The sequence below is a fragment of the Hypanus sabinus genome, chromosome 9 (genome assembly GCF_030144855.1).
Source record: "Hypanus sabinus isolate sHypSab1 chromosome 9, sHypSab1.hap1, whole genome shotgun sequence".
NCBI classification, from domain to species: domain Eukaryota; kingdom Metazoa; phylum Chordata; class Chondrichthyes; order Myliobatiformes; family Dasyatidae; genus Hypanus; species Hypanus sabinus.
In genome coordinates this window covers 80,861,408-80,879,509 of record NC_082714.1, presented here as the reverse complement: position 1 = coordinate 80,879,509, position 18,102 = coordinate 80,861,408, and the positions used below count along the sequence as shown (strand labels likewise).

The window sequence follows — 18,102 nt, the reverse complement described above, 5'->3', positions numbered from 1 at the left end:
ATTACCGAGGAACTGGCTACCGCGATGGCTATTGGGGAATGTAGTTCCTCCGGCATCCGGGGCCTAGAGGACACTGCATCTTGGATATTGTAGTCCGCACTCCAGTACCCCGCCCACTGCCGCGAGAGGCACTACAAGTCCCAAGATCCACTGCGCTGATCCGGAAGCTGCTGCCGCCGGTCCACTCACCATGGCCTTCAAACGGGACGGGGATGATCTGAGTCAGCTCAACGCTCTCAGGGTGGGTCCGGGTCCGGGTCCGGGTCCACGGGCGGGCGTGGGCTGCCGGGGCGATGCTCCTGCCCCCCAGGGACCCACTCTCTCTCACCCAGAGCTGCTATGAAATGGCCCAACACCCGGAGCCCGCGGGTTGTCAAGGCAATCACCCCCACACCCGGAGACGGCGGGGTGGATGCCACCGACACCCCCACACCCGGAGACAGCGGGGTGGATGCCACCGACACCCCCACACCTGGAGACGGCGGGGTGGATGCCACCGACACCCCCACACCCGGAGACGGCGGGGTGGATGCCACCGACACCCCCACACCTGGAGACGGCGGGGTGGATGCCACCGACACCCCCACACCCGGAGACAGCGGGTTGTCAAGGCAATCACCCCAACACCCGGAGACGGCGGGTTGTCAAGGCAATCACCCCCACACCCGGAGACAGCGGGTTGTCAAGGCAATCACCCCCACACCCGGAGACAGCGGGTTGTCAAGGCAATCACCCCAACACCCGGAGACGGCGGGTTGTCAAGGCAATCACCCCCACACCCGGAGACAGCGGGTTGTCAAGGCAATCACCCCCACACCCGGAGACAGCGGGTTGTCAAGGCAATCACCCCAACACCCGGAGACAGCGGGGTGGATGCCACCGACACCCCAACACCCGGAGACGGCGGGGTGGATGCCACCGACACCCCAACACCCGGAGACGGCGGGGTGGATGCCACCGACACCCCCACACCCGGAGACAGCGGGTTGTCAAGGCAATCACCCCAACACCCGGAGACAGCGGGTTGTCAAGGCAATCACCCCCACACCCGGAGACAGCGGGTTGTCAAGGCAATCACCCCAACACCCGGAGACAGCGGGGTGGATGCCACCGACACCCCCACACCCGGAGACAGCGGGGTAGATGCCACCGACACCCCCACACCCGGAGACAGCGGGGTGGATGCCACCGACACCCCACCAACCAGTGATACCCTCCCTCTGCCACTGACGGCTGTCCGGCTGCTCGGCTCCTGAACTGCCCCCGCGCCCCGTGCCTCTCCCTCCCCTCCTTTCCCTCCGGGGCGGGCTGCGGCACAGTCTCCCACTCGGGGGGTTCCCTGCGATGGGGTCAGTCTCTCGCCGTGCCGGCCAGTAACCTCCCTCTCCCCACAGAAGCGACGGGTGGCAGACTTGCTCGCCAGCTACATCCCCGAAGACGAAGCCATACTGCTGAAGAGCGGGAGGTGAGGGAACCGTTCGACATTTCTGCGGGAGGGGAGGGTTGCGGTGGGATAGACGAAGATGGACAGGCTGGGGGTAGCGGGAGCAGGATGTTGACTGTGAGGAACGAGCTGCCAGAGGAAGTGGTTGAGGCAGGCACATAACCACATTTAAAAGGCACTTGGACAGGTACACGGATAGGAAAGGTTTAGAGGGATACGGACAGGTACACGGATAGGAAAGGTTTAGAGGGATATGGACATGTACACGGATAGGAAAGGTTCAGAGGGATACGGACAGGTACACGGATAGGAAAGGTTTAGAGGGACACGGAAAGGAAAGGTTTAGAGGGGTATGGACAGGTACACGGATAGGAAAGGTTTAGAGGGATATGGACAGGTACACGGATAGGAAAGGTTTAGAGGGATACGGACAGGTACACGGATGGGAAAGGTTTAGAGGGATATGGACAGGTACACGGATGGGAAAGGTTTAGAGGGATACGGACAGATACATGGATAGGAAAGGTTTAGAGGGATATGGACAGGTACACGGATGGGAAAGGTTTAGAGGGATACGGACAGGTACACGGATGGGAAAGGTTTAGAGGGATATGGACAGGTACACGGATGGGAAAGGTTTAGAGGGATACGGACAGGTACACGAATAGGAAAGGTTTAGAGGGATACGGACAGGTACTCGGATAGGAAAGGTTTAGAGGGATACGGACAGGAACACGGATGGGAAAGGTTTAGAGGGATACAGACAGGTACTCGGATAGGAAAGGTTTAGAGGGATACGGACAGGTACACGGATGGGAAAGGTTTAGAGGGATACGGACAAGTACACGGATGGGAAAGGTTTAGAGGGACACGGACAGGTACACGGATAGGAAAGGTTTAGAGGGATACGGACAGGTACACGGATATGAAAGGTTCAGAGGGATATGGGTCAAATGTGAACAAATGGTAGGGTCGAGAACATCACATTGACTCATTCTTCCCTGCTCTCAAGTCGACTCTAATGAAGTTGAGTTTATTGAGACGTGCTGGAGGGAGCTGGGTTCCATGGTGACCTCTTTCGCTGTGTGTGTGGAGTTTACATATTCTGGGTTCTTTTCTCTCCCCCCCCCCCCCGCAGAGGTTAATCAGCCAATGTAAGTCACCAGCCCCCACCTCTACTAGTTATTGTCACACAGAACCATAGAACATTCCAGCACAGAAACAGGCCTTTTGGCCCTTCTTGGCTGTGCCGAACCATGTGCCAAGGTGGAATGGAAAGGGTTTTTTTCTCGGTGCCAACCGGACAGGCCAGCACATCGAGGGAGTAGAAAAGGGAAACAGAATGAGAGATAGAGTGTTACAGAGAGAGTGCAGTACTGATTGGAGTGGGGCAGAGATTCCTCGAGCAGGGTGTGTGGGATCCTTCATGGTGTTACTAGCCCTCTGTACCCTTGGCCCGGGTGCTGCTGATGCACCGGGCAGTTTTGGCCACCCCTTCGCAGAGCCTGTCTACCGCAAGGCAATTTGTGCACCCTGCAGCAATGCGGCTTGTTCGCTACCACACACCTGCAGAAGCAAATGCATCTGGATGGGCATAATCCAGCAGTCTTTGGCCTTTTCAGAGAGTGGAAATGTTGGTGAGCTTTCCGTATCGTGTAGGATGTCTTGTGGGGCCAGGAGGTGCTGGCTGCCAGGAGTTGGAAAGTGCTCACAGCTATGCCGTTGCTGTACGGGGGCAGTGAGTGGTGTGAGTTCTGCTGAAGTCCATAACCATCACTTTGACTTGTTGAATTTGCCTGGCTCCAGGCCTCAAGCTCTTCTACCTCCTCTCCGTAAGTTATCTCTTCGTTGACTGTCAAGTCATTGGTGACCTTGACAATGCGATTACTTGAGTGTTTGGCCACACAATCCTGTGTGAGCAGAGAAATGGGCTCAGCACACAGCCCTGGGGGCATCCATGTCGAGGATGATGGCGAGGGAGGAGTGGTCGTGCAACCTGACCGTCTGAGGTCTGTTGGTTGGGAAGTCCAGTGCGGTCGGTCTCAGGCAGAGCAGTTGCTGTTCCAAGCTGTGATAGGATACTTTCTGTGTGGCCGTGGGGAGAATGAAATGAGGGTGGGTGGTTGATGGCCAGCACAGACTAGATAGGCTGAAGGGCGTGGCACTGTGCTGCTTCACCCTAGGGGACGGGGTGGTGGGGGTAACTGTCTCTGGAGCCTGTGGCCAATTGTACGTCTCCGACTGTACCTTCACTGCGTGTCCCTCTTTCCTAGGTACGCCTGTTCTGTCTGTTCCTACCGCCCCGTCTTCGACACAGCCGACATGCTGGCTGTCCACAGGGCAGGGAAGAAACACATCGCCAGTAAGTGGTGAGCGGGAAGCTGAGGCGGTGGGGAGACAAAATCAGAATCAGGTTTAATCTTGAGGCGTCGTATTTTGAAGGTGTCCTGGATACGGTACATCTGTAGGAATTTGTGAGCATTTGGTGACAGACCAAGTGTCCTCGATCTCCTAATGAAATATATCGAATGGGAATGTTGGGAGGGAGGGAACACCACAGGAATGGTGGCACGGATGGAGGGAGTGAGGATGATGGGAGGAGGGGAACAGGGCAGGAGGGCTGGCGAGGAGGGAGGGAATGCCACAGGAATGGTGGCACGGATGGAGGGAGTGAGGATGATGGGAGGAGGGGAACAGGGCAGGAGGGCTGGCGAGGAGGGAGGGAACACCACAGGAATGGTGGCACGGATGGAGGGAGTGAGGATGATGGGAGGAGGGGAACAGGGCAGGAGGGCTGGCGAGGAGGGAGGGAACACCACAGGAATGGTGGCACGGATGGAGGGAGTGAGGATGATGGGAGGAGGGGAACAGGGCAGGAGGGCTGGCGAGGAGGGAGGGAATGCCACAGGAATGGTGGCACGGATGGAGGGAGTGAGGATGATGGGAGGAGGGGAACAGGGCAGGAGGGCTGGCGAGGAGGGAGGGAACACCACAGGAATGGTGGCACGGATGGAGGGAGTGAGGATGATGGGAGGAGGGGAACAGGGCAGGAGGGCTGGCGAGGAGGGAGGGAATGCCACAGGAATGGTGGCACGGATGGAGGGAGTGAGGATGATGGGAGGAGGGGAACAGGGCAGGAGGGCTGGCGAGGAGGGAGGGAACACCACAGGAATGGTGGCACGGATGGAGGGAGTGAGGATGATGGGAGGAGGGGAACAGGGCAGGAGGGCTGGCGAGGAGGGAGGGAACACCACAGGAATGGTGGCACGGATGGAGGGAGTGAGGATGATGGGAGGAGGGGAACAGGGCAGGAGGGCTGGCGAGGAGGGAGGGAACACCACAGGAATGGTGGCACGGATGGAGGGAGTGAGGATGATGGGAGGAGGGGAACAGGGCAGGAGGGCTGGCGAGGAGGGAGGGAATGCCACAGGAATGGTGGCACGGATGGAGGGAGTGAGGATGATGGGAGGAGGGGAACAGGGCAGGAGGGCTGGCGAGGAGGGAGGGAATGCCACAGGAATGGTGGCACGGATGGAGGGAGTGAGGATGATGGGAGGAGGGGAACAGGGCAGGAGGGCTGGCGAGGAGGGAGGGAATGCCACAGGAGCGGCCCCAGGGAGGAAGAGAGAGATGAGGGGTTGTGGGGAGGGCAGCGTCAGAAAGGGAGGTCCACCATGGGAGGGAGAGAGGGTGTATCACGGTTCATTTTGGGGAAGATACTCTCCGCCCAGCCACTGCTCCTGTTTTCCCGTGACAAGGTTGACCACTCCCGCTGCTAGTCGATTGTCGTGTGCATTTCAGTAACCACTGACCCATCCCTCTCCTCCCCACCACCCACACACACCAGGCCTCCAGCGCTTCTACGGACAGAAGAGGGAACTACAGATGGAAGTTCAGAAGCACCGGCACCGGCAGCACGTCCGGGAGGAGGAGTCGGGCTCAGAAGCCAGGCCTGAGCAGGTAAAACCCGGCACACGCTCACGGAATCCCTGTGGATTCTGGAGTGAGTACAAACAAACCCACAGAACGACAGCCCAAGGTATCATCCCAGGGAATTGTCCAATTCGAGCCTCTTGTCGTTCCCTATCCCACATTCCTCAATCCGTCAACCTCCCGGTTTGGAATTGGTTTATTATTTACCGAGATACAGAGAAAAGCTTTTGTCTGTGTGCCATCCAGACAAATCAGCACATTGAAAAGAAAACAGTGCGGAATAGAGTGTGGCAGTTACAGAGAGAGGGCAGGCAGTGCGAGGGTCACAACCAGGCAGACTGAGAAATCAACTTTTCATCTCTTAGCGTATGAGAGGTCTGATAACAGAACCTGACAACAACAGGACAGAAGCTGTCCTTGAATATTGGTACGAATTTTAAAGCTTTTGTTTCTTCTACCCGGTGGGAGAGGGCAGAATACAGAAGCCCCAGGGTGGGAGAGGGGGGAATAGAGAATGCCTGGGGAGGGGGGGGAATGGAGGATGCCCGGGGTAGGGGGAGGGGGGGGAATGGAGGATGCCCGGGGTGGAAGAGGGGAGTGGAATGGAGGATGCCCGGGGTAGGGGGAGGGGGGGGAATGGAGGATGCCCGGGGTGGGGGGGGGGAATGGAGGATGCCCGGGGTAGGGGGAGGGGGGGAATGGAGAATGCCCGGGGTGGGAGAGGGGGGGAATGGAGGATGCCCGGGGTGGGAGAGGGGGGGAATGGAGGATGCCCGGGGTGGGAGAGGGGGGGGAATGGAGGATGCCCGGGGTAGGGGGAGGGGGGGAATGGAAGATGTCCGGGGTAGAGGGAGGGGGGGGAATGGAGGATGCCCGGGGTAGGGGGAGGGGGGGGAATGGAGGATGCCTGGGGTAGGGGGAGGGGGGGGGAATGGAGGATGCCCGGGGTAGGGGGAGGGGGGGGAATGGAGGATGCCCGGGGTAGGGGGAGGGGGGGGAATGGAGGATGCCCGGGGGAGGGGGGGAATGGAGGATGCCCGGGGTAGGGGGAGGAGGGGGAATGGAGGATGCCCGGGGTGGGAGAGGGGGGGGAATGGAGAATGCCCGGGGTAGGGGGAGGGGGGGGAATGGAGGATGCCTGGGGTGGGAGAGGGGGTGGGAATGGAGGATGCCCAGGGTAGGGGGAGGGGGGGGAATGGAGGATGCCCGGGGTAGAAGAGGGCAGAATACAGAAGCCCCAGGGTGGGAGAGGGGGGAATGGAGGATGCCCGGGGTAGGGGGAGGGGGGGGAATGGAGGATGCCCGGGGTAGGGGGAGGGGGGGAATGGAGAATGCCCGGGGTAGGGGGAGGGGGGGAATGGAGGATGCCCGGGGTGGGGGGAGGGGGGGGAATGGAGAATGCCCGGGGTAGGGGGAGGGGGGGAATGGAGGATGCCTGGGGTAGGGGGAGGGGGGGGGAAATGGAGGATGCCCGGGGTAGGGGGAGGGGGGGGAATGGAGGATGCCCGGGGTAGGGGGAGGGGGGGGAATGGAGGATGCCCGGGGTGGGGGGAGGGGGGGAATGGAGGATGCCCGGGGTGGGAGAGGGGGGGGAATGGAGAATGCCCGGGGTAGGGGGAGGGGGGGGAATGGAGGATGCCTGGGGTGGGAGAGGGGGTGGGAATGGAGGATGCCCAGGGTAGGGGGAGGGGGGGGAATGGAGAATGCCCGGGGTGGGAGAGGGGAGTGGAATGGAGGATGCCTGGGGTAGGGGGAGGGGGGGGAATGGAGGATGCCCGGGGTGGGAGTGGAATGGAGGATGCCTGGGGTAGGGGGAGGGGGGGGAATGGAGGATGCCCGGGGTGGGAGTGGAATGGAGGATGCCTGGGGTAGGGGGAGGGGGGGGGAATGGAGGATGCCTGGGGTAGGGGGAGGGGGGGAATGGAGAATGCCCGGGGTGGGAGAGGGGAGTGGAATGGAGGATGCCTGGGGTAGGGGGAGGGGGGGGAATGGAGGATGCCCGGGGTAGGGGGAGGGGGGGGAATGGAGAATGCCCGGGGTGGGAGAGGGGAGTGGAATGGAGGATGCCTGGGGTGGGGGGAGGGGGGGGAATGGAGAATGCCCGGGGTAGGGGGAGGGGGGGAATGGAGGATGCCTGGGGTAGGGGGAGGGGGGGGAATGGAGGATGCCTGGGGTAGGGGGAGGGGGGGGAATGGAGGATGCCCGGGGTAGGGGGAGGGGGGGGGAATGGAGGATGCCTGGGGTAGGGGGAGGGGGGGGAATGGAGAATGCCCGGGGTGGGAGAGGGGAGTGGAATGGAGGATGCCCGGGGTAGGGGGAGGGGGGGGAATGGAGGATGCCTGGGGTAGGGGGAGGGGGGGGAATGGAGGATGCCTGGGGTAGGGGGAGGGGGGGGAATGGAGGATGCCCGGGGTGGAAGAGGGGTCTTTGATATTGGCAGCTTTCCTGAGACGGTGATGTCAGTGGAAGGGTCTGGTTTCCGTGATGGACTGGGCTGTGTTCACAACTCCCCACAGTTACTTATGGTGTTCAGAAGCAGGTTAAGGACCATCTCGGGGAAAAACCCTCCCCACATCGACATGAAATATTGTCACGGGAAAGCAGCAACCATCATCAGGGATACCGCCACCTCTTCTTGCTGCTGCCGTCAGGAAGGTGGTACAGGAGCCTCAGGGCTTGCACCACCAGGTTCAGGAACAGATATCACCCCTCGACCATCAGGCTCTTGAACCAGACAGAGAGGATAACATCACTCAACTTCCCTTGCCTATGAATGCACTTTCAAGAACTGTCCAACTCATGATCTAGCGGGAACCGGGGTCCCCAATGGGTTTAAAGAGAGCAGGGAACGGGTTCCCACAGGGTTTAAAAGGAGTGGGAAACGGGGGTCCCGGTGGGTTTGAAGGGAGAGGGAAACGGGGTCCCGGAGGTTTGAAGCGAGTGGGAAACGGGGTCCCGGTGGGTTGAAAGGGAGTGGGAAACGGGGTCCTGGTGGGTTTGAAGCGAGTGGGAAACGGGGTCCTGGTGGGATTGAAGGGAGTGGGAAACGGGGTCCCGGTGGGTTGAAAGGGAGTGGGAAACGGGGTCCCGGTGGGTTTCAAGGGAGTGGGAAATGGGGTCCCGGTGGGTTGAAAGGGAGTGGGAAACGGGATCCTGGTGCGTTTGAAGGGAGTGGGAAATGGGGTCCCGGTGGGTTGAAAGGGAGTGGGAAACGGGGTCCCGGTGGGTTGAAAGGGAGTGGGAAACGGGGTCCCGGTGCGTTTGAAGGGAGTGGGAAACGGGGTCCCAGAGGGTTTAAAGAGAGCAGGGAACGGGTTCCCACAGGGTTTAAAAGGAGTGGGAAACGGGGTCCCAGTGGGTTTGAAGGGAGAGGGAAATGGGGTCCCAGTGGGTTTGAAGGGAGTGGGAAACGGGGTCCCAGTGGGTTTGAAGGGAGTGGGAAACGGGGTCCCAGTGGGTTTGAAGGGAGTGGGAAACGGGGTCCCGGTGGGTTTGAAGGGTGGGAAACGGGGTCCCGGTGGGTTTGAAGGGTGGGAAACGGGGTCCCAGTGGGTTTGAAGGGAGTGGGAAACGGGGGTCCCGGTGGGTTTGAAGGGTGGGAAACGGGGTCCCGGTGGGTTTGAAGGGACTGGGAAACGGGGTCCCGGTGGGTTTGAAGGGAGTGGGAAACGGGGTCCCGGTGGGTTGAAAGGGAGTGGGAAACGGGGTCCCGGTGGTTTTAAAGGGAGTGGGAAACGGGGTCCCAGTGGTTTTAAAGGGAGTGGGAAACGGGGTCCCGGTGGGATTGAAGGGAGAGGGAAACGGGGTCCGGGTGGGTTTGAAGGGAGTGGGAAACGGGGTCCTGGTGGGTTTGAAGGGAGTGGGAAACGGGGTCCTGGCGGGTTTGAAGGGAGTGGGAAACGGGGTCCTGGTGGGTTTGAAGGGAGTGGGTAACGGGGTCCCGGTGGGTTGAAAGGGAGTGGGAAACGGGGTCCTGGTGCGTTTGAAGGGAGTGGGAAATGGGGTCCCGGTGGGTTGAAAGGGAGTGGGAAACGGGGTCCCGGTGGGTTGAAAGGGAGTGGGAAACGGGGTCCCGGTGCGTTTGAAGGGAGTGGGAAACGGGGTCCCAGAGGGTTTAAAGAGAGCAGGGAACGGGTTCCCACAGGGTTTAAAAGGAGTGGGAAACGGGGTCCCAGTGGGTTTGAAGGGAGAGGGAAATGGGGTCCCAGTGGGTTTGAAGGGAGTGGGAAACGGGGTCCCAGTGGGTTTGAAGGGAGTGGGAAACGGGGTCCCAGTGGGTTTGAAGGGAGTGGGAAACGGGGTCCCGGTGGGTTTGAAGGGTGGGAAACGGGGTCCCGGTGGGTTTGAAGGGTGGGAAACGGGGTCCCGGTGGGTTTGAAGGGTGGGAAACGGGGTCCTGGTGGGTTTGAAGGGTGGGAAACGGGGTCCCGGTGGGTTTGAAGGGACTGGGAAACGGGGGTCCCGGTGGGTTTGAAGGGAGTGGGAAACGGGGTCCCGGTGGGTTGAAAGGGAGAGGGAAACGGGGTCCGGGTGGGTTTGAAGGGAGTGGGAAACGGGGTCCGGGTGGGTTTGAAGGGAGTGGGAAACGGGGGTCCTGCCGGGTTTGAAGGGAGTGGGAAACGGGGTCCTGGTGGGTTTGAAGGGAGTGGGTAACGGGGTCCCGGTGGGTTTGAAGGGAGTGGGAAACGGGGTCCCGGTGGGATTGAAGGGAGTGGGAAACGGGGTCCCGGTGGGTTCGAAGGGACTGGGAAACGGGGTCTCGGTGGGTTGAAAGGGAGTGGGAAACGGGGTCCCGGTGGGTTGAAAGGGAATGGGAAACGGGGTCCTGGTGGGTTTGAAGGGACTGGGAAACGGGGTCTCGGTGGGTTGAAAGGGAGTGGGAAACGGGGTCCTGGTGGGTTTGAAGGGAGTGGGAAACGGGGTCCCGGTGGGTTCGAAGGGAGTGGGAAACGGGGTCCTGGTGGGTTTGAAGGGAGTGGGAAACGCGGTCCTGGTGGGTTTAAAGGGAGTGGGAAACGGGGTCCTGGTGGGTTTGAAGGGAGTGGGAAACGCGGGTCCTGGTGGGTTTAAAGGGAGTGGGAAACGGGGTCCCGGTGGGTTTGAAGGGACTGGGAAACGGGGTCCCGGTGGGTTTGAAGGGACTGGGAAACGGGGTCCTGGTGGGTTTGAAGGGAGTGGGAAACGGGGTCCCGGTGGGTTTGAAGGGAGTGGGAAACGGGGTCCCGGTGGGTTTGAAGGGACTGGGAAACGGGGTCTCGGTGGGTTGAAAGGGACTGGGAAACGGGGTCCCGGTGGGTTGAAAGGGAGTGGGAAACGTGGTCCCGGTGGGATTGGAGGGAGTGGGAAACGGGGTCCCGGTGGGTTTGAAGGGAGTGGGAAACGGGGTCCCGGTCGGATTGAAGGTAGTGGGAAACGGGGTCCCGGTGGGTTGAAAGGGAGTGGGAAACGGGGTCCCGGTTGGATTGAAGAGAGTGGGAAACGGGGTCCTGGTGGGTCTGAAGGGAGTGGGAAACGGGGTCCTGGTGGGTCTGAAGGGAGTGGGAAACGGGGTCCCGGTGGGTCTGAAGGGAGTGGGAAACGGGGTCCCTGTGGGTTTAAAGGGAGTGGGAAACGGGGCCCCGGTGAGATTAAAGGGAGTGGGAAACGGGGTCCCGGTGGGATTGAAGGGAGTGGGAAACGGGGTCCCGGTGGGTTGAAAGGGAGTGGGAAACGGGGTCCCGGTTGGATTGAAGGGAGTGGGAAACGGGGTCCCGGTGGGTTGAAAGGGAGTGGGAAACGGGGTCCCGGTTGGATTGAAGAGAGTGGGAAACAGGGTCCTGGTGGGTCTGAAGGGAGTGGGAAACGTGGTCCCGGTGGGATTGGAGGGAGTGGGAAACGGGGTCCTGGTGGGTTTGAAGGGAGTGGGAAACGGGGTCCCGGTCGGATTGAAGGGATTGGGAAACGGGGGTCCCGGTGGGATTGAAGGGAGTGGGAACCGGGGTCCCTGTGGGTTGAAAGGGAGTGGGAAACGGGGTCCCGGTTGGATTGAAGAGAGTGGGAAACGGGGTCCTGGTGGGTCTGAAGGGAGTGGGAAACGGGGTCCCGGTTGGATTGAAGAGAGTGGGAAATGGGGTCCCGGTGGGTCTGAAGGGAGTGGGAAACGGGGTCCTGGTGGGTCTGAAGGGAGTGGGAAACGGGGTCCCGGTGGGTTTGAAGGGAATGGGAAACGGGGGTCCCGGTGGGTTTGAAGGGAGTGGGAAACGGGGTCCCGGTGGGTTTGAAGGGACTGGGAAACGGGGTCCCGGTCGGATTGAAGGGAGTGGGAAACGGGGTCCCGGTGGGTTTGAAGGGAGTGGGAAACGTGGTCCCGGTGGGTTTGAAGGGACTGGGAAACGGGGTCCCGGTCGGATTGAAGGGAGTGGGAAACGGGGTCCTGGTGGGTTTAAAGGGAGAGGGAAACGGGGTCCTGGTGGGTTTAAAGGGAGTGGGAAACAGGGTCCCGGTGGGTTTGAAGGGAGAGGGAAACGGGGTCCCGGTGGGTTTGAAGGGAGTGGGAAACGGGGTCCCGGTGGGTTTGAAGGGAGTGGGAAACGGGGTCCCGGTGGGTTCGAAGGGAGTGGGAAACGGGGTCCTGGTGTGTTTGAAGGGAGTGGGAAACGCGGTCCTGGTGGGTTTAAAGGGAGTGGGAAACGGGGTCCTGGTGGGTTTGAAGGGAGTGGGAAACGCGGTCCTGGTGGGTTTAAAGGGAGTGGGAAACGGGGGTCCCGGTGGGTTTGAAGGGACTGGGAAACGGGGTCCCGGTGGGTTTGAAGGGACTGGGAAACGGGGCCCCGGTGGGATTGAAGGGAGTGGGAAACGGGGTCTCGGTGGGTTGAAAGGGAGTGGGAAACGGGGTCCCGGTGGGTTTGAAGGGAGTGGGAAGCGGGGTCCCGGTGGGTTTGAAGGGACTGGGAAGCGGGGTCTCGGTGGGTTGAAAGGGACTGGGAAACGGGGGTCCCGGTGGGTTTGAAGGGAGTGGGAAACGGGGTCCCGGTGGGATTGAAGGGATTGGGAAACGGGGTCCCGGTGGTATTGAAGGGATTGGGAAACGGGGGTCCCGGCCGGATTGAAGGGAGTGGGAAACGGGGGTCCCGGCCGGATTGAAGGGATTGGGAAACGGGGTCCCGGTGGGATTGAAGGGAGTGGGAAACGGGGTCCCGGTGGGTTGAAAGGGAGTGGGAAACGGGGTCCCGGTTGGATTGAAGGGAGTGGGAAACGGGGTCCCGGTGGGTTGAAAGGGAGTGGGAAACGGGGTCCCGGTTGGATTGAAGAGAGTGGGAAACAGGGTCCTGGTGGGTCTGAAGGGAGTGGGAAACGTGGTCCCGGTGGGATTGGAGGGAGTGGGAAACGGGGTCCCGGTGGGTTTGAAGGGAGTGGGAAACGGGGGTCCCGGTCGGATTGAAGGGATTGGGAAACGGGGTCCCGGTGGGATTAAAGGGAGTGGGAACCGGGGTCCCTGTGGGTTGAAAGGGAGTGGGAAACGGGGTCCCGGTTGGATTGAAGAGAGTGGGAAACGGGGTCCTGGTGGGTCTGAAGGGAGTGGGAAACGGGGTCCCGGTTGGATTGAAGAGAGTGGGAAATGGGGTCCCGGTGGGTCTGAAGGGAGTGGGAAACGGGGTCCTGGTGGGTCTGAAGGGAGTGGGAAACGGGGTCCCGGTGGGTTTGAAGGGAATGGGAAACGGGGTCCCGGTGGGTTTGAAGGGAGTGGGAAACGGGGTCCCGGTGGGTTTGAAGGGACTGGGAAACGGGGTCCCGGTCGGATTGAAGGGAGTGGGAAACGGGGTCCCGGTGGGTTTGAAGGGAGTGGGAAACGTGGTCCCGGTGGGTTTGAAGGGACTGGGAAACGGGGTCCCGGTCGGATTGAAGGGAGTGGGAAACGGGGTCCTGGTGGGTTTAAAGGGAGAGGGAAACGGGGTCCTGGTGGGTTTAAAGGGAGTGGGAAACAGGGTCCCGGTGGGTTTGAAGGGAGAGGGAAACGGGGTCCCGGTGGGTTTGAAGGGAGTGGGAAACGGGGTCCCGGTGGGTTTGAAGGGAGTGGGAAACGGGGTCCCGGTGGGTTTAAAGGGAGTGGGAAACGGGGTCCCGGTGGGTTTGAAGGGAGAGGGAAACGGGGTCCCGGTGGGTTTGAAGGGAGTGGGAAACGGGGTCCCGGTGGTTTGAAAGGGAGTGGGAAACGGGGTCCCGGTGGGATTGAAGGGATTGGGAAACGGGGGTCCCGGTCGGATTGAAGGGAGTGGGAAACGGGGTCCCGGTCGGATTGAAGGGATTGGGAAACGGGGTCCCGGTCGGATTGAAGGGAGTGGGAAACGGGGTCCTGGTGGGTCTGAAGGGAGTGGGAAACGGGGTCCCGGTGGGTTGAAAGGGAGTGGGAAACGGGGTCCCAGTGCGTTTGAAGGGAGTGGGAAACGGGGTCCCGGTGGGTTGAAAGGGAGTGGGAAACGGGGTCCCGGTCGGATTGAAGGGAGTGGGAAACAGGGTCCTGGTGGGTCTGAAGGGAGTGGGAAACGGGGTCCAGGTGGGTTGAAAGGGAGTGGGAAACGGGGGTCCCAGTGCGTTTGAAGGGAGTGGGAAACGGGGTCCCGGTGGGTTGAAAGGGAGTGGGAAACGGGGTCCCGGTGGGTTTAAAGGGACTGGGAAACGGGGTCCCGGTGGGTTTGAAGGGAGTGGGAAACGGGGGTCCCTGTGGGTTGAAAGGGAGTGGGAAACGGGGTCCCGGTTGGATTGAAGAGAGTGGGAAACGGGGTCCTGGTGGGTCTGAAGGGAGTGGGAAATGGGGTCCCGGTGGGTTTGAAGGGAGTGGGAAACGGGGTCCTGGTGGGTCTGAAGGGAGTGGGAAACGGGGTCCCGGTGGGTTTGAAGGGAATGGGAAACGGGGGTCCCGGTGGGTTTGAAGGGAGTGGGAAACGGGGTCCCGGTGGGTTTGAAGTGAGTGGGAAACGGGGTCCCGGTCGGATTGAAGGGAGTGGGAAACGGGGTCCTGGTGGGTCTGAAGGGAATGGGAAACGGGGTCCCGGTGGGTTGAAAGGGAGTGGGAAACGGGGTCCCGGTGGGTTGAAAGGGAGTGGGAAACGGGGTCCCGGTGGGTTGAAAGGGAGTGGGAAACGGGGTCCCGGTGGTTTTAAAGGGAGTGGGAAACGGGGTCCCGGTGGGATTGAAGGGAGAGGGAAACGGGGTCCTGGTGGGTCTGAAGGGAGTGGGAAACGGGGTCCAGGTGGGTTGAAAGGGAGTGGGAAACGGGGGTCCCAGTGCGTTTGAAGGGAGTGGGAAACGGGGTCCCGGTGGGTTGAAAGGGTGTGGGAAACGGGGTCCCGGTGGGTTTGAAGGGAGTGGGAAACGGGGTCCCGGTGGGTTTGAAGGGAGTGGGAAACGGGGGTCCCTATGGGTTGAAAGGGAGTGGGAAACGGGGGTCCCGGTTGGATTGAAGAGAGTGGGAAACGGGGGTCCTGGTGGGTTTGAAGGGAGTGGGAAACGGGGGTCCTGGTGGGTCTGAAGGGAGTGGGAAACGGGGTCCCGGTGGGTTTGAAAGGAATGGGAAACGGGGGTCCCGGTGGGTTTGAAGGGAGTGGGAAACGGGGTCCCGGTGGGTTTGAAGGGAGTGGGAAACGGGGGTCCCGGTCGGATTGAAGGGAGTGGGAAACGGGGTCCTGGTGGGTTTGAAGGGAGTGGGAAACGTGGTCCCGGTGGGTTTGAAGGGACTGGGAAACGGGGTCCCGGTCGGATTGAAGGGAGTGGGAAACGGGGTCCTGGTGGGTTTAAAGGGAGAGGGAAACGGGGTCCTGGTGGGTTTAAAGGGAGTGGGAAACGGGGTCCCGGTGGGTTTGAAGGGAGTGGGAAACGGGGTCCCGGTGGGTTTAAAGGGAGTGGGAAACGGGGTCCCGGTGGGTTTGAAGGGAGAGGGAAACGGGGTCCCGGTGGGTTTGAAGGGAGTGGGAAACGGGGTCCCGGTGGTTTGAAAGGGAGTGGGAAACGGGGTCCCGGTGGGATTGAAGGGATTGGGAAACGGGGTCCCGGTCGGATTGAAGGGAGTGGGAAACGGGGTCCCGGTCGGATTGAAGGGATTGGGAAACGGGGGTCCCGGTGGGATTGAAGGGAGTGGGAAACGGGGTCCCGGTGGGTTGAAAGGGAGTGGGAAACGGGGTCCCGGTTGGATTGAAGGGAGTGGGAAACGGGGTCCTGGTGGGTCTGAAGGGAGTGGGAAACGGGGTCCCGGTGGGATTGAAGGGAGTGGGAAACGGGGTCCCGGTGGGTTTGAAGTGAGTGGGAAACGGGGTCCCGGTGGGTTTGAAGTGAGTGGGAAACGGGGTCCCGGTCGGATTGAAGGGAGTGGGAAACGGGGTCCCGGTGGGTCTGAAGGGAGTGGGAAACGGGGTCCCGGTGGGTTGAAAGGGAGTGGGAAACGGGGTGCCAGTGCGTTTGAAGGGAGTGGGAAACGGGGTCCCGGTGGGTTGAAAGGGAGTGGGAAACGGGGTCCCGGTCGGATTGAAGGGAGTGGGAAACGGGGTCCTGGTGGGTCTGAAGGGAGTGGGAAACGGGGTCCCGGTGGGTTGAAAGGGAGTGGGAAACGGGGTCCCCGTGGGTTTGAAGGGAGTGGGAAACGGGGTCCTGGTGGGTTTGAAGGGAGTGGGAAACGCGGTCCTGGTGGGTTTAAAGGGAGTGGGAAACGGGGTCCTGGTGGGTTTGAAGGGAGTGGGAAACGCGGTCCTGGTGGGTTTAAAGGGAGTGGGAAACGGGGTCCGGGTGGGTTTGAAGGGACTGGGAAACGGGGTCCCGGTGGGTTTGAAGGGACTGGGAAACGGGGCCCCAGTGGGATTGAAGGGAGTGGGAAACGGGGTCTCGGTGGGTTGAAAGGGACTGGGAAACGGGGTCCCGGTGGGTTGAAAGGGAGTGGGAAACGGGGTCCCGGTGGGTTTGAAGGGAGTGGGAAACGGGGTCCCGGTGGGTTTGAAGGGACTGGGAAACGGGGTCTCGGTGGGTTGAAAGGGACTGGGAAACGGGGTCCCGGTGGGTTGAAAGGGAGTGGGAAACGGGGTCCCGGTGGGTTTGAAGGGAGTGGGAAACGGGGTCCCGGTGGGATTGAAGGGATTGGGAAACGGGGTCCCGGTCGGATTGAAGGGAGTGGGAAACGGGGTCCCGGCCGGATTGAAGGGATTGGGAAACGGGGGTCCCGGTGGGATTGAAGGGAGTGGGAAACGGGGTCCCGGTGGGTTGAAAGGGAGTGGGAAACGGGGTCCCGGTTGGATTGAAGGGAGTGGGAAACGGGGGTCCCGGTGGGTTGAAAGGGAGTGGGAAACGGGGTCCCGGCTGGATTGAAGAGAGTGGGAAACGGGGTCCTGGTGGGTTTGAAGGGAGTGGGAAACGTGGTCCCAGTGGGATTGGAGGGAGTGGGAAACGGGGTCCCGGTGGGTTTGAAGGGAGTGGGAAACGGGGTCCCGGTCGGATTGAAGGGAGTGGGAAACGGGGTCCCGGTGGGTTGAAAGGGAGTGGGAAACGGGGTCCCGGTTGGATTGAAGAGAGTGGGAAACGGGATCCTGGTGGGTCTGAAGGGAGTGGGAAACGGGGTCCTGGTGGGTCTGAAGGGAGTGGGAAACGGGGTCCCGGTGGGTCTGAAGGGAGTGGGAAACGGGGTCCCGGTGGGTTTGAAGGGAGTGGGAAACGGGGTCCCGGTGGGTTTGAAGGGAGTGGGAAACGGGGTCCAGGTGGGTTTGAAGGGACTGGGAAACGGGGTCCCGGTCGGATTGAAGGGACTGGGAAACGGGGTCCTGGTGGGTTTAAAGGGAGAGGGAAACGGGGTCCTGGTGGGTTTAAAGGGAGTGGGAAACGGGGGTCCCGGTGGGTTTGAAGGGAGAGGGAAACGCGGTCCCGGTGGGTTTGAAGGGAGAGGGAAACGGGGTCCCGGTGGGTTTGAAGGGAGAGGGAAACGGGGTCCCGGTGGGTTTGAAGGGAGTGGGAAACGGGGTCCCGGTGGGTTTAAAGGGAGTGGGAAACGGGGTCCCGGTGGGTTTGAAGGGAGAGGGAAACGGGGTCCCAGTGGGTTTGAAGGGAGTGGGAAACGGGGTCCCGGTGGGTTTGAAGGGAGTGGGAAACGGGGTCCTGGTGGGTCTGAAGGGAGTGGGAAACGGGGTCCCGGTGCGTATAAAGGGAGTGGGAAACGGGGTCCCGGTGGGTTTGAAGGGAGAGGGAAACGGGGTCCCGGTGGGTTCGAAGGGAGAGGGAAACGGGGTCCCGGTGGGTTCGAAGGGAGAGGGAAACGGGGTCCCGGTGGGTTCGAAGGGAGTGGGAAACGGGGTCCCGGTGGGTTCGAAGGGAGTGGGAAACGGGGTCCCGGTGGGTTCGAAGGGAGTGGGAAACGGGGTCCCGGTGGGTTTGAAGGGAGTGGGAAACGGGGTCCCGGTGGGTTTGAAGGGAGTGGGAAACGGGGTCCCGGTGGGTTTGAAGGGAGTGGGAAACGGGGTCCCGGTGGGTTTGAAGGGAGTGGGAAACGGGGTCCCGGTGGGTTGAAAGGGAGTGGGAAACGGGGTCCCGGTGGTTTTTAAGGGAGTGGGAAACGGGGTCCCGGTGGTTTTAAAGGGAGTGGGAAACGGGGTCCCGGTGGGTTTGAAGGGAGTGGGAAACGGGGTCCCGGTGGGTTTGAAGGGAGTGGGAAACGGGGTCCCGGTGGGTTTGAAGGGAGTGGGAAACGGGGTCCGGGTGGGTTTGATGGTAGTGGG

At 61.4% G+C, this 18,102-nt stretch overlaps 1 protein-coding gene across 1 annotated transcript in view; it reads left to right on the top strand.

The window, feature by feature from the left end:
- Positions 1-121: 121 nt before the first annotated feature.
- Positions 122-18,102, top strand: part of scnm1 (sodium channel modifier 1) — a 30,877-nt gene continuing 12,896 nt past the window's right edge. The window contains exons 1-4 of the mRNA XM_059979989.1: positions 122-241; positions 1,395-1,465; positions 3,718-3,806; positions 5,292-5,404. Of these exons, the coding sequence (XP_059835972.1) occupies positions 191-241; positions 1,395-1,465; positions 3,718-3,806; positions 5,292-5,404 (324 nt within the window). The 5' untranslated portion in view covers positions 122-190. The remainder of the gene's footprint in view (positions 242-1,394; positions 1,466-3,717; positions 3,807-5,291; positions 5,405-18,102) is intronic.